Source organism: Bactrocera latifrons, unplaced genomic scaffold (assembly GCF_001853355.1).
Source record: "Bactrocera latifrons isolate USDA-ARS-PBARC rearing strain unplaced genomic scaffold, ASM185335v1 scaffold_263, whole genome shotgun sequence".
Taxonomy (NCBI): domain Eukaryota; kingdom Metazoa; phylum Arthropoda; class Insecta; order Diptera; family Tephritidae; genus Bactrocera; species Bactrocera latifrons.
Window position 1 is genome coordinate 147,889 of NW_017536219.1, and position 15,038 is coordinate 162,926.

A 15,038-nucleotide genomic window follows, 5' to 3' on the forward strand; every position below is an offset into this window, starting at 1 on the left:
ACTGCACAAACAATTTGAATATAATTAAAAAACTGCTAAAAAAAACTTAGATTTAAAAATAATATACCTATACATTAACATAAGTATGTAATAGTAAGTAGTATAGGTCAGTAATGCATTATAATCGAGGCAACTGACCGCGTGCCACGCCGTGCGGCAGCCGCAACAGCATAAAGTTATTGTTGTTGTTCTTGTTGTGCTTTGTTTTCTACATAATCTATAAGCAATTAGACTTTTCATACAAACATGTGTATRTATATATGAATATATATATATACAAAGAGCGTTGCTTGACGTTATGCACTTGCGTGCTCTCTTCATTCGAAAGAAAGCGCAAGTCGTATAATTTTCTATGGAATTTTGTTTAATAAAAGCACTTTTCCCAATATCAATTTGAATAATTTATTCACATCTTCGCTTCTGACTCGCCTATTCAACTGTACATTGGCTACAGTGACTTCGAATGACACAATTCGATTGTAAAATAAAAGAACAAAAAAAAAAAAATATAAAAATATATAAACACAAATGCTAGTTTTGCGCTTTACACATATTACATGGTACATTTAAATAAAAATAAAAACTATTAACAAGACATTTATTAATTTTAATTAATTGATTTAAAATTAATAATAAAAATATTTTGCTTTTTTCTAACACTACTGTACAAATGGTTCTTTACACCTCAGCTAGCTAGCTAGCTCAGTTGCGTCTGCGCAGAGCGCGCTTTAGACATTTACGCCAATAAAATACACAATAGTTGGCAACGCGCTACGTTGCGTAGTGCGCGGCTGGCATTAAGTGCCCAGCAGCGCCGTGGAAATAGTAGTAGCGATGCGGCGGCGGCGGCGTTGATGCTACGTAGGGCGCGCGTTGGTGGCGGCGTTGCAAATATGACATATACTACTCTATATACATTATATATATAYATATGTATTTGAGTATATAAGGGCGTGCGCATATTTTCGAATTCCTGCGCGCTGTCTTGCGTTTCACAAATTCTTCTGATTTTCACGCGCAGCGCGTCGTCTCTACCGGGCTACTTGTCGTGTGGTCACGAAGTGTCTGCAGCTCTGCGGCGCTGTGTGCGCGCGCTCTCTCTCACCGAACTGTCGAACGTCTTGGCAGCCTGGCTGTCAATTGTGACAATCGCTTTGGTGTTGTGCTTCGTTTGTAGTGCGCGCGCGTGCAACTGTCTGTTAACTACTTCAGCCTTGCGCTGTGCTTTGTTAATGTTTCACTTATTAACTTGCTCTATTTTAAGAAATAAAGTCTAAAATGTATATACTTAAAATTCATATATTCAGTCCATTTTGTTTGCATTTCGTTTAATAAAATTTAAACTTATTAAAGCGTGAAGCGGCTTGAAACCCAGCATTTAATGCTCTCGCGTCTGCGCTCCCGATGCGTGTGCGCTCGTGTGTGCGCAAAAGAGAGAGAGACAGAGAATGAACGAAGTTCTTACCGCTGCTCGCGTGAACTCTGACCTTTCGTCCTTTGGCAAGAGCATAGCGGGTAATCGTCAACTACTTTTGCGCTCTTGCTCTCTCACACACTCGTTCCATTTACGCACACGTCGTGTTATTAACGAATTGACGTTGACCAATTCGCATACACGTTGGTGTTGTCTCGTTTTCGCTTTCAGTTGTCAGTCGGCGTATGACTCGACGCACACGAACGMGAACACCACGCATCCACACACATACACTGGTCGTTCTCGGACACATCTTTTTTTGGTCGATGTATTCGCAATACGCTATCGACGACATTGGTTTGGCTTCTAGTTTATTTTGCATTCGTTTCTGATTTCGTTTTTAGCGAATATCAACAGTTATTCTGGTTGCTTTTCTGTTGCCTTCTTCGTCGTTTCGAGCATTGCATTTTCTTTTACTGTTATTGCTGTTTTGTTAACTTGTTGTTTTCTTCTTGCTTGTTGCTTTCACATTAGCGCCTTATTACCGACACCCACAGCCAACCACCGTCATATCCTGATAGTTCTTAAGCACAACGGTATTCTGATCATTCAGATAGAGCATTGATATGCCCTCCAACTGTGTTGGCACACAGCAGGCCTTTGGTACCTTTCCCGGATTGAGATTATTGACTAAGGTTTGCACGACCGCATGATTTGTCGAATTCAAATGTTCGGCCAGCGGAAACGGACATTTGCCCTGACAGTAGAATGCATCATAGCCCGGCGGTGCCACAATCCAATCACTCCAGCCGACATCCGCAAAATCCACATATAGCGAATGTCGTCGACATATCTCATCACTATTTTTCCTACGATGCGCCCGTCGATGATGACCGGCACGCTTTGAACGCGACGAGCTGGTTGTTGCATCACGCGCCGAACGCATACGATGTTTGCCATCGTCGGTGTACGCGTAAAGCACTGGTTGTTTGTGTTGCCAACTATCGTGCGGCTCGTCGACACTGCGTCGCAGTCGTACGTGTTGATGTGGCGCCGGTTTGAGTGTACGCAGCGTTCGCACTTCGATCAGCAGCCCGTAATTCTTTTTCGGTGTCGCCAACCACCGATCCACCGCACGCTGCACGTCGAGACTCACGGTGTCTGTACTATTCAAATGCACCAATTTATTGTCCAACAGCTTATAGCTGGGCTCACGTTTGCCGCGCACACCCACCCGCGTGATGTCGTAGACGAGCACTTGGTAGCTTGTTCGATTCGCGAGCCGCTCGCTAAGCACGGCATCACTGATGGCTTCACGTGATAGCTGCAGATCGGCAGCGCGCAGCTTCTCCTCGGTGGGTATGCTCTTCACGTTGAAGTACAAGCGAAACCGATGATGATGCGGAAATCGATCGTCAATTTTACTTTCTATAAAAGGAAGAGAGCAGAGAATACAGTTTGGGGAATTAGTTAGTGACCGAAATTTTGAAAGGATTATATAACTTACAAATAGTTTAATGTCTAATAAGAAATATATTATTTTTTAAGGGTAAAAGTCGAAACGTAACGATATTCGTACAAAAAATGGTGACCATTTTTGATACTGTTTCAAAAAAACGTTTTAAAACTGAAATTCTAGAGTCGATTTACTACTTGATTTCGAGGTTTGAAGTTAGCTTGTTTCAAAGCTGGGTACGGTTAGACTTCGTAAAACTAACGGTAACTGCAAACTCTCGATGAAAACGAATAATTTGGACTGTTCTTTCGAAAATGAAGCGAGATCTCTTTGTTGTAGTTGTTGTAATGTAATTGAATCGACAGAAAACATTTCTGAATTAATTTCGAGGCATGCAGCCGAGTTGGCAGTCCATAGCCGGATAAAAATGCACGTTCCGTCGGAAAGGTTCGTTTCTCAATTCGATCTTAGCGTTTGCTCTTGAAACAAATGTTTGAGTTTAGATTTTTTTTAATCTGAGCTCGGTTAGATCTCGAAAACTCAACATGAACTAAAATTCTCGATAAAAAAAAAATTAATAATTTGGAGCTTTCTATATGAAATAAAGGTTGTTTTCTTCCTTCTAKGTATTCGTGCACTGCTCAAGTTGATCTAAACGTTTGTTCTCGAAACATATGTTCAAGGTTAGATATTTTACACAAAACTGCGTTCAGTTAGACTCCGAAAAATCAACGAGAACTACAAACTCTCTATAAAATTTTATAATCTAGATCTTTGAATTCGGTTAGACTTCGAAAGATCAACGGGAACTCCAAACTCTAGATAGAAATTAATATTTGAGACCTTTGAGATCGGTTAGACCTCGAAAGATCAATGAAAACTTCATACTCTCGAGAGATTTGAGGAGAATCTGCATAAAGGACCGCAGTTTTTTATTACAACGCCGCCACAAAAATCCATTCGAATAATATGGCATCACTGCAATTGCCACTATATCGAGCATTTTGCGTCACACTCAGCAGCTGGTGAGTTCTAAAACACGGAAAGCAATTAAATTCACACATTCCCACAGTCTGCCCTACCGACTGCAAATGCACGGCGCGTTGGCAACCCCCGTCGATGTCGCTGCAGTCAACGCTGCCGCCGACTAAAGCAACACGAACAATAACATATTATTCGCAGTACTTGAAATCTAAGCGGGAATCCGCCATAGGTAACAAACGCCGCTGGAATTTGCTACAAACACCTTTCGCAGAGACACTCAAGTATCGCGGCGGCACAATGGGCCAGCACTCGAATGCACAGTAGGATTTTAAGGATTTTGCATTAAGCGGTAAATGAAAGGATCGCCCCGTGCATAATACACACACACACATACAAGCACGGACATGTTACAAAGTATTTGCTCTGCGCACCTTTTTGTCTCCGCACCGCTCTGCTCGTTTTTGTTGCTGTGTTGCACGTTGCACTTGCGTTTCGCACCAAAGCAACAGGTAAGCGGTTAYTTCGGTGGCCCTCTAACGGTCGCTGTGACTCGAGCCATTTCAGGTTGTTTGGAATCTGAAAACCGAAATCTTCAGCGTTTGCTTTCGTGCTCGCTGGCAAATATGCTTTGTAATAATTGTTATTAGTTAAATTGTGCTGCAGAACAAGTGCTTTGTATTATGTCCGATACTATATACATAAGTAAATGGTATGTGTGTGTGCGCGCATTTGTGTGGCTTAACACATTTCCATTGAATTGATTTCAAGGTCATTGCGCGCAAAACAATGCGACATTCGCGTTGTGAAGGTGCTGCTCTTCACATAAATCACCGAAATAAAGGTACTTGAAGTGGCCTCGTTAGATTGTGGCACAAATGGTCTGCTGAATTCGAGTGTGTTGCATGAGAGATGCCTTGCAACTTGCTAAAATTGGTTTGAATATATTGTTTTTGGTTTTAATATATTTTAGAGCTGTGATTTTTTATCGCATAAACGCATATCAAAAGGGAATTCGCTGGAGAATGTTTGCTGATTTCATCATTGGAAGTCAGCGCGTTATGCAATTATATAATATATATCTTCAGTTAAAATGTAAAATAACGTAACATCACTTTTCAAAAGGTATAATATAAACCACTCATATTAAAAAAAAATTGAGCTTTGGCTATAAAATGGTTGTGTATCGGTTATATAATGGTTATGTCGGACACCGGCAGCTGAAAATTCTATGCTACATATTTTTTAATATGATGTAGTGAATCGTAAGCAATAAAAATTCAATTTTAATTTTTGTAGTATTTTGTTTTGCGTTTTAGGTGACGATATGTTCGTTTATGGATGTTTTTAAGAATATTATATTTGCTTTTTCTAAATTGAGAATAAAAGCATTTGAAAAAAATTTTCACATTTTTCAAAATTATATCCAATTATCAAGTTTTTCTTCTAAGAGAAATTATATTACACTAGTTAACCGTCATTGCTGCTGCTGTGCTAAAACAAATAATGATAGCGGTTATTCTCTAACACGTAGCAATCTTTGTTGTTCGTAATCAGAATATCTGAAATACCCACAGCCCTCTTAGCTCATCAATCGCAAGTTTTTTCTTCAGATTTGTTGAGTTTGAAATATGTCTCTAAATTTAAAATTGGTGCTATAGGYCTTATTTTTGGGCTTTATATCTATAAACTTAACTTAAGTGGGTCAATTAATCGAATAATTAACTAAATTTGATAACAAAAAATTTTTCTTTCAGATTTGTTGMGTAGTGTAATCGGGGAATTTTTTGCTGCCGAAAAACTCTTTTGATGATCAAAATAATTTCATAAAATGTTCCAATAATGCTTAAATTTGTCTCTAAGTTTTCAATTCTGGCTCTAGGTCTCGTGTTTTGGACTTTATACAGACTTTGCCTAATTGAGTTAATTAACAAAATAATTAACCGAATTAATTATTCGAAATTTGAAATTTTATACTGTTGCTCTAGGTCTCCTTTTGGGCTTTATATAAACTTAACTTAAGTGGGTTAATTAACCGAATTATTAACTGAAAAAYTAACCAAWTTATTAACCGAMTTTAATATTCTTAGCGTTCTTTTGYTATATAATWATACAATACTAAAAGCTTTCATACAACAAAACCGAAAATAATTATCTAGTCGTTTTACGAGCTCCAAAAAGTCATTTCCTTGAAGTTATATAACGTAATAGACTTTTGAAAGTAAATTTGTTAAAACTTTAATAAAATAACAAATTAAAAATTTAAAATTATTGGCAAAGTCCAATTTTTTTGCGATTTTATACCCTTTTTTTGAAGTCTGTTACTTAACCGAATTTGGAACTCTGCATGTTCTTTTGCTATTTTACAGCACCATACTGTAATTTTGGGACCAATCTTCGACCAGGTATTCATAAATTTTACTATCCTGCTTTATATCCACTTAAATTTGACTTAACCTCAAAAAGTACTTAAAAAAGTAGCTTCAAAAGTTTTTTTGAATATAAACTGCTAATTTATTAGGAGCACTTTTGGGACTATAACAAATATAAATTCTGAATTAAAAAAAAAAAATTATACATATATATACATACTAAATAATAAAAATAGGTAAATAAAAACTTAGAGTAAGAAGTAATGATCATTAAAGTCCTTAGTACATATTATAGTACAAATACTCTTTTTTACAGAACTAGGAAGTTTATTAGCAGTATATATTTATATAATTGAACTCCATACTCTTAAACTATTCCAAAAGCAAGCGTTTATAACTATACGCTGTAATACTGATTTCATAACAGTTTGTCTAACAATGCAAGATGATGAGTCATAAGTCCGTGAGCTAACTGTCTGACACAAGTTAGTCATAACAAAGTGTTTAAGCTTTTCTCGAAGCTTCGAAAGCGACCTATCAAGTAGTTGATAGTTTGTAAGAAGACATTGCCTCAAGATTCAGGAAGAAATGTAAAGGCTGAGCGCCAAAAACTACAAAAACTKTTTTAGGATTAGGTGTATAATTTACTTGAAACTTGAAACAAAAAACTAATAGTTGAGGCATCAATTGCCCGGTGAGCCTCTATGCTATTGGAAAAATTTCCAAATCAGCGAACCGCAAGTCCAAATTAATATTACATAAAATAATTATGAAATATATAATAAATTCATAAATCTTCTTTACTCACCTATATGTGTAAAACTTCGTACTGTATTCGCCGAACGTGACAGCATACTCGGTCTACGTATAGTCTCCATATCCAATTCGTGACCCATAATTTGCGCGTACAATTGTTTCATCGCTTCGGGTATGATGATTTTCGTACGATCAATTTTTGGTGGCCTCTTCATATTGAACAGCGACAACAGGCTATTCTCGATTTGGACTAGAGTCGAGGGATCCGGTTTCAATTTATCACCGATAATCTCCTTATTACTGTATGTGGCGGGTTCTGTGACATCGCTTTCGCTGTCGCCTTCATCCTCCTCGCTGGCGACAACAATATCGTCGCTAAACGGCGCTGTGGATGCGTCACTAGCGGCGCTTGTCCTTGTAGCAGGTGTGTTGGCGGCRCGGCTGGCATCTTGTGCCAACTTTTCAGCGGCTTCTAGATGCGTCGTTGYAGTGGCGACCAAGCGTTCCGCCGTCGCTAAATGCGAGCTTGCTACCGACGCTGTGTGTTGTTCCGCTGGTGCGTCTGAAGCGCTGTGTTGCTGTTGCATATGTTGTTGTTGCTTTTTATGATTTCTATGCCGCTTGCTATGCTCCTGCGCTGTCGCTAATCTATGCTCCTGTATAGCCATTTCGCTTTTCTTTGCTGCTGCTTCTTCTTCTTCCGCTTCCGCTTCCACTTGTTCACTTAACACTGCACTTGTTGTTGCTTTAAGCTTTTTAGTACTTTTTGTTGTTGTTGTTGTTGTTTGCGCGCTTTTCGTTTTATCGCTAGTATTTGCTAATTGTTGCACTTGCACTGCGCGGTTGGCGTTGTTGTTGTTGTTTTTGTTTCGCGTAATTTCTATTAAATTATTATGCTTATCGTTCACTTCGTTGTGCTTTTGATTTGTTTTTGTAATTTGTTTATTGATTTTTTGTTTTTTCTTCTCTGGCACTGCAACAACAATTGCTGTTGTTGCGTCACTGTTTGTTGCACCACTTCCGTTTGCTTGAATATCCTTTGCACTAAATTGATTTAATTGATTACCGTTATTTGTATAATTATCACTATCACTGCGCCGATTGTAGCTAAAGATCGTAGCGATCGCTGTTTTTGCTTTTGTTGTTGTTGCACTTTGTGTTCTTTTGGTCACCGATAACGCTGTTATATCGATTACAGGGCTTATTGCCGTTAATTGGCTGCTTGCCGTCACTAATTGTTGCACACTATTGTTATTGTTTTTATTATTGTTGTTTTTATTGTTTTTATTATTATTAYTGTTGTATATTGTACGTGTGTCGCGTTGCTTCGCCAATTCAAATAAGTCTTGCTGCTGCAGCTCCAGTTGTTGTTGGTATTGTTCTTCTTCTATTATTGACGGGGATATCGCCTGTATGAAACTCGAAGTAATATCCTCGGTGCTAGCAACTTGAACGATCGGTTGAAAAGTCGCCAGCACTGCGAGGAGTAGAAGCCATGCGCGCATGGTCGCTTTCAACTCTGAAACGATACAAAACCATGGAAATTGCTCAGCGTTAGTCAAAGGGTTAACAAACGGTTSGAGAAACGGCTGTAAAAATGCGAACGAGCGACACGACAACTAAACGGTTGAGTAGCAAATGCCAAGCACTCGGCCTTTGCTAGCTAACTAAGTAGATATACACGGTATGAAAACTATAGGCGCTAGTTCAAAGAGCATTGAGCTAAAATTCGTTAGTATGAGTGAGTGAATGAGCACTGASTGGTGAGTAGTGAGCGCGTGCGAACAAGTGCACTACGCGCAATGTGAGTTCTAACTGTAGTAACGTTGTTGTTAGTGGTCGTGGCGCTCGTGTATCTCCGCCGATTTGTTGGCTAGCAGCGTAGACTTGCTCAGCACGACTGTGAGCGCGAGTGAGAGCGCGCGCTTTAAGCTGAAAATGGGCGCTTACTTGCGGTAGAGGCGTGCCACTAGTAATTACTTCAAACACTGCACTCAAATCACCTTCACTCAAAGTCGGCGCGTAAAATGTCACTCAACAGCCAACTCAATGAGTTTTTGTAAATACAAAAATTAAATTAAATAGATTTACTTAATAATTTTTGCTGCTCCCAATACAAAAATGCGCAGCATACAAGCATTTGAGTCACCACAGCTCTCTGTATCACACTCTAAATCTTTGCGTTCACAACAACACAGAGAGCGCGCTCACAGCAAAAACAACGATCGTGCTAATAAACAAGTACTCGTGTAAGTGTTCGCAATAAACGCGCAGCAGAATGGTACCTGCTGCAATGCAGTTCTCGCTTGTGTCGTGTTGGCGCTGTTGCACTTGCGCAGCTGTGTATTTACCCACACACAAGTGCAGCGCTGCATATGCAACAGGTACAGCGCGAGTGGCGCGGTATTTCCGCGTATTCGCTGAATGATTTCGCGTAARGGCCCATATCCTTTTCACTTGCTTATGCGCTACTTTCACACAATAATGCACATACATTCGTATTTCTTCACACATATGTAGCGCGCTTTCAGGTATATATTTGTATATGTGTGTGTTCATATTTATTGATGCAGATATTTTTGGTAGGCGTTCTCATGCCATAAATGAGTTTATTAGGCGCTTTTGCGYTCATAACCTTAATAAAAAAATAACATTTTTCAACTACCGTTAATATTAGAATTCTGGGAATTTCCAAGGATAATGATCAGAGCAGCTTTATAGTTACATCAAAAGACTTGAATTGAACTATTAACTTTCAAATATTGTTTTGCTGGGCAAAATTTGGAAAGCCCCTGGTGAGTTGCATGATTATTTTGTTGTAATTTTGGTGATTTTTTGTAATTGCTTCTTGCTTATAAATCCTAAAAGCCTAAAGCATTTTTTTATACATAAGTTTGCCACGAAGTTTGTATGACCTAGTAAAAAAGGTGGAGTCCCTATGAAGTTTATACAGTGAAATTTGTCAAACGGGCAGTCTATAACTGAACAACACCCACAATTCGGCAACTCCCATAAGTGGACAAATTTCATAAACACAACGTCTTCATTAATTGTTTTTCAAACACAATAAATGTCTCTAATCGGAATGAATGAATACGTTCCAATGGCCGCACGTGGACACTAATTTGTTAATATTTGGTTCAAATATCTTAAAATTAGCAAAAAAAAAAAAACTTTTTTAGTTGACAACAAATCTTCATGAAATTTGGTGTATATTTTGGTCTAAAAGAAGGCTACAGTCCCCAAATAAATTATTCAGATCGCGCCACTATAGCATATAGCTGCCATACAAACTGATAGTTCCAAATAAAGTTTTTGTATGAAAAACTYTTTTATTTTCAAGCAACTMTTCATGRAATATAGCACWTATTTTTATMCAAGAGAAAGCTATAATCTTCTAATAACAAATGGTAGCGATCGGTCCACTATAGCATATAGCTCCCWTATGAACTGGGCGATGAAATTCAAGTACTCGTATGGAAAACTTTTTTATTTGGTAAGATATATTCACAAAACTCGGTACAGATGATTACAAAATGCAACTTTATGATCCCTTAAAAAATGGTACAGATCGCTCTACTATAGCACATCGCTGTCATACAAACTGACCTATTAGAAATGTGTCTGTAAAAGCTATTTTAGCTGCAGTGCAACCGTAGTTAAGGCTACKTCTTCAATTTTTTCTTTTTTAATCAGTTACTTAACAATAACCGATCAAAATTGAAACTATGAAAAACCTTTGTGCATTCTGTGCTCTCCGCGCTCACGTCTAGTTGATATGATATTATATGATATGTACGTATCTATAGATACACAACACTAATTTAAATTTTACAACAACACTAAAAAAATTAATCAAAAAAATTTTGAGAATGTATGAGCGGCAAGAAGCAGCGCAGTCGGCGGCACTTCTAAGACGAAAAGGTGCTTTTCCTAACAATTTACTGAATGATCGTTTGCCATAATTTCTGTGAGCACTTAAAAACTAAAAAAAAATATTATAGCGTATTGAATAATACCAAAGTATTACTTGTAATAAATTTCATTTCCGCTGTCGAGTTTTGAAGATGTTTATCTCAAACAAAGCGATGGGTGTCGCTTGGAACTCTAAAACGCATAAAAAATTATTAACGAAAAAAAAAAAAAAATCGAAAAGAAATGAAACGTGTATGAGAACAAAATGTTGCACGCACATACAAACAGACATACATACTATATTTGTTATATAAATATATAGCCTGCTTTCAAAACTACGCCAAATCACAGCCACAATTCATAATCAACAGCTTAGCGCAGCTARCAAGCAGCCAGGCATCCAAGCAGCGTCAMGCAACGCCGTCGTAGAAGAGCAAGCAAGCAGAACCCGCCTAAAATGAAACTAAACGGAAATTTATGATGCTCGCCACGTACAATAGTATCGTGTGTGCAACRCTAATGTTGCACTATAACTGTGCTACGAACAAATTACAAAATTACAGTAACAACARCAAAACGCACACATAGTTAGAAACTTAGTTGTTTGTGTGCAGCTAAATTTTGTTAGATTAAAATCTTATCGCATTAAGTATGCAGACGAAATCGAAGTCGCTAAGTGGAGTGGCAAGGTAGGCAAAACGTCGGATAAAAAAAAAAAAAAAATAAAAATTTTAAAAACAATCTTATAAAAGACTAAGCCACCAATCATGTGGAATTTGGTAGATATTCTTTAGCACACGCCAGGGGGTAATTGAGTTTAATTCCTTGCCATGATGAGCTATGAGCCCAAACGTGCCGGACCCAAGATCTTGAGGTGCTGATAAGAAATCATTGCCGAGTTGCATATGTATGTATATATAGTTGTATACAATTGCATATGTGTGCGTGTGTCTACTTGCGCCGTAAAAATTAGACGCTTTGCGATGAAATTATGAGTGGATCAGTGACAATTGCCGCCGCACTAGCTACAATGGCTGAAGGCAGCCATTCAAAAACTAGCAACAAAGCATTACAACAACAATAACAAGGAGATAGCTCACTGCATAGAATACGCTTTCAGCGCATAGTAGACACCTTCATCGCTTAGTAAACACCTTCATCGCATAGAAGGCACCTTCACTGGTTCAACGGAGTCTTCGTGATCGCATATCAGCCATTAAACACGCCCTCCGCAACCATTTATTTGTGTCGCGGAAAAGCGAGGAGAATGCTGCACGCGCAATCCGTGTCCTGGAAAATCCCCCATAAAAATCACGCTATAACAACAGCAAAGCGTAAGCACGTAATCATATGCGGTCAATAACTCCTCACGCACTGTTTCACCTCTAACAAGAACTGTAACATATATTAGTAGCTGACATACATAGACATGTGCATATTATACATATATACGCGTTTTTGTACAAATTTATATCCCCTCTAGTTAACTTCTTTTGTCGGTGGCAGCAACTCKTGCAAGTATCTATGAATGAATTGCGGGTGGGAATTTCCACCAGCTCGCCAGCAAAGCCATACACACCGTAATCATCACAACAACAMRGCACAGTCGTGCRCTGCCGACCCGTGACTGCCTGTTGGAGTAGTAACAGCGTATTTTTGTCAACCTAAACTTGCTCAGCGCGTTCCGCCACACACCAGCTTGAGCACACGTCGCCAATCTGGCACATTATCGTAGTAGTCTAAGCTCTTCGCTGTTCATTAAACTGTTAATAAACAATTTATATTCGAAATATTCTAACGAAAAATTGTTAAACACAAATAGATTATGGCAACGCATTTGCATTAATCGCGCCAAATTTTGTATACAAATTAAAAAATTAAAAAGTTATCCACAACTTGTTTCGCTTGGTGGCAATTATTTGCTTTACTTAATTCGATTTTGTTATAGTTTTGACAACGCAAATGTAAATGAGCTTGATTAGCGGCGATAAGCGAGTTATAATTTCTTTACAAGATCACCCAAATACATACACAGACACGCATTTGTGTGTTTATCTAGGCTTGAAGCCTTTTTTCGCTTCGAAAGTTGTGACTCAGTAACCGGGTAAAGCGTATTGCGCGGTCGGCTTAACCCGTTTGTGAGACAGTGGGGTATTGCTGCAAGCGTGTGCATTTGTGGCAATGACTTAACCAACTATGTCTTGTCTTCGATGTGATCTGTTGGAAAGGGTAATGATCATTTTACTATCACAAATTTGCTAATAGTACTTGAGCTGAGTCATATTTGAATTTTAAATACATTTTTTACWTGAATTTAAAGTTCCAGTTATTTCTATGTTGAATAACCCGAAAAGCCTAAAAGCTGAAGAGAATTTATTTCATTTGAAGCTTAACATAGGAACGAAGGGATAACGCCAAAAATGCATGTTAATTGTCTCTTGTTAAAAAGAAACATGTTATTAAGGCTGTGAGACTAATGATCCTTGAAACGGCTGGCAAAAGAAGGCTTTATCAGAGGCCTAATAGACATCTTTAATCTGTCTTTTTGGAGATTTGCAAAATTTTCAATAATGTATATGTCAGAGATCAACTAATGCATGGAGTGATAGTGTTCGAGAGTGTAAGCTTTAACTAGATCCTAAATAAAATATATTTCCTTTCGTCGCTGAAGCTTCTCAAGGTTCTTATACTGCTTCCCTWGTGTCTTTGAAGGCAAAAACTTGGTAAAATATTAACATGCATGTGAAAATAAAAAAATGTTAATTGCTTATTTAAGAGAGAAATAATTTTCTAATCGATCATATTAGGGGACTTAGGAAAATAACAGTTAACTGTTTGACTCTACTTGTGTGTTTGGAAATATATAAAATTCATTATTTTTCTCAATTAGTTGGCTTAGAAAACAAAACACGTACATTTTGAGGCAATTAGTGGGTTTACCAATTCTAAAATTCACTTATTAATTAAATTAGTGAGCTTAAGGAAATAAGAGTTCACCAATTAACTCAATAAGTAGGTTTATGTACTATTTGACTCAATTTGTAAGCTTAAGATAATAAAAAAAATCACTAGTTAAATCAATTAAGTGGGTTAGKGAAGCAAAGAGTATATTAATTTACCCAATTAGTGAGTTAAAGAATATGAAAAATTCACTTGTTGACTAAATTTGTGAGCTGAAGAGAACAAAAATTCACTAATTAACTCAATTAGTTGGTTTTATTACTAATTGACTCAATTAGTGTGTTTATAAAAATAAAACAGTTCTAWCTAATATATTAATTGACTCAATCAGTGAGTTTGGGACTATGAAAAACTTATTTACTGACCCAATTAGTGAGCTTAAAAGAATAAAAATTAACTAATGAACTCAATAAGTAGGTTGTAATACTAATTGAAATTAATACTAAAAGAAGAATAAAACAGTTGTAACTAATATATTAATTGACTCAATCAGTGAGCTGGGACTATGCAAAATTTACTAGTTAGCTCCATTTGCAGACTTAGGTACTAATTCACTAAATTTTTAAGCTTAAGCAAATAAAAAAAATCTCTAACTAACTCAATTAGGCAGCTTACGAGAATAAAATTGTACTAATTGACTTAATTAGTGAGTTAAGGAATATGAAAAATTCAAAAAATAACTCATTTTGGTTTGGTATTATTATACTCAATTTGTAAGCTTAAGAAAAAAAAAATCATTAAGTAACTCAATTAGAAAGCTTAGGAAAACGAAACAATGCTAATTTACACAACAACTGTTGTTAAGGAAATACAGATTCGCTAATAGAGTACAATTTTTAAACAATACAAAGTCCAACTAAATGTTGTATAACATTTAAATATTACACATTCTCACAAGGATTTTTCTTCCAATTTTCAAAAGCGATTTTCATTCACTTGTGTTTCGATTAATCAATTAAATATTGTTGCCAAAAACGTCATTTCGGTTGTACCTTTGCCGTATTTACATTGAATATGCTTCCGCTTTGAAATAATGAAACGATCARTTGAAACGTGCTATGCGTGATTGAACTAATAACACCGTTACAATGGCGGCAAACACGTGTCGAAAACTATTTGATACTTGCACAAGCAGGCATATGCACATTTATGTAGTATGTATATGTACATTAAATATATGCAT

The 15,038-nt window shown here is 37.3% G+C and overlaps 1 protein-coding gene across 6 annotated transcripts in view; it reads right to left on the reverse strand.

Annotated features, from left to right (window-relative positions):
• Window positions 1-1,009: 1,009 nt before the first annotated feature.
• Window positions 1,010-15,038, reverse strand: part of LOC108969728 (protein decapentaplegic) — a 148,925-nt gene continuing 134,896 nt past the window's right edge. For 5 of the 6 annotated variants that reach the window (XM_018934614.1, XM_018934615.1, XM_018934616.1 and 2 more), the window contains 2 exons: window positions 7,032-8,498; window positions 1,010-2,842 (listed from right to left, as the gene is read on the reverse strand). In XM_018934614.1, the coding sequence (XP_018790159.1) occupies window positions 1,956-2,842; window positions 7,032-8,484 (2,340 nt within the window). In that variant the 5' untranslated portion in view covers window positions 8,485-8,498 and the 3' untranslated portion in view covers window positions 1,010-1,955. Of the gene's footprint in view, window positions 2,843-7,031; window positions 8,678-15,038 lie in introns of those variants that run through there. The other variant, XM_018934620.1, reaches the window with a different exon arrangement.